The sequence below is a fragment of the Mastomys coucha genome, unplaced genomic scaffold (genome assembly GCF_008632895.1).
Source record: "Mastomys coucha isolate ucsf_1 unplaced genomic scaffold, UCSF_Mcou_1 pScaffold13, whole genome shotgun sequence".
NCBI classification, from domain to species: Eukaryota; Metazoa; Chordata; class Mammalia; order Rodentia; family Muridae; genus Mastomys; species Mastomys coucha.
In genome coordinates, this window is record NW_022196895.1 from 54425807 (window position 1) to 54426734 (window position 928).

The 928-nt window shown below is 38.5% G+C and overlaps 1 protein-coding gene across 1 annotated transcript in view; it reads left to right on the forward strand.

Annotated features, from left to right (window-relative positions):
- Positions 1-928, forward strand: part of Slc27a6 (solute carrier family 27 member 6) — a 64216-nt gene that overhangs the window by 59869 nt on the left and 3419 nt on the right. The window contains exon 10 of the mRNA XM_031365739.1: positions 732-862. Coding sequence (XP_031221599.1) covers positions 732-862 — 131 coding nt within the window. The remainder of the gene's footprint in view (positions 1-731; positions 863-928) is intronic.

Consider the following 928-nt stretch of genomic DNA (forward strand, 5'->3'; position numbering starts at 1 on the left):
GGTTTTCCTGATCCGACATGGGCTGGCTCATTCCACTCAATAGGAACACGTTCTAGTTTGAATGTTTGACAATAACTCTTGAGCCTGAAGTGTGTCCTTTTATGCGAATGACAATGTTTCCCACTAATGTGTGGGGTGGGGGTAGGGAAGGCCAGGGATTGAAATGTCTACTAAGCAGCCTAGGAAGGAGACAACAGATTGAGAAATTGTCCCTGAGGACTAGAGAAATGGGCCAACCCTCTGAGGTCTGCAGATTGCATGATGGGCAGTAAGCAATGTGAACTTAATTTTCATTGATTTTAATTAATAAAAAGAAAATAGCCATTTCTACTTTTCTTAACTTCAAATATTTCCTGTATTTTGTTTTTCATTAGTGATTAAAATATACTTTTTTTGTGGGGCTATAGTTAACTCTCCAAAAGTTTTCTTTCTTAGTATTTATATTGATAGAATGAAAATAATATATAGCTTATTTCCTTCTATCCAGCCTGTTTTGTTTCTATAGGACAAACAATTAAAGACAAGCTGTGCTCATCCCTACTGTCCAGTCACTTCTAGCGATTAAACCATACATGAGGGAAAGACACAAACTCAATTTATGCTACTGCCCCATGTCACCTCTGCAATAGAATGTAGAATGAGCATCTGTCTCTGTGGCAGTCTATGTCTGACAGGACTGAGTTTGAAAACTCACTTAGTAATACATGGATTTTATTTTGATCTTTCCCCAGGTTATGAAGGAAAAGCAGGAATGACTTCTGTTATTCTCAAACCAAACAAGTCTTTAGACTTAGAAAAAATGTACAACCAAGTGGTGACATCTCTACCAGCTTATTCCTGCCCGCGGTTTTTAAGAATTCAGGTAATTTTACAACCTCACAATGTCTTGTCAAAGGTAGGAGCCAGAACCAAGAGGTGGGTCAGGAGC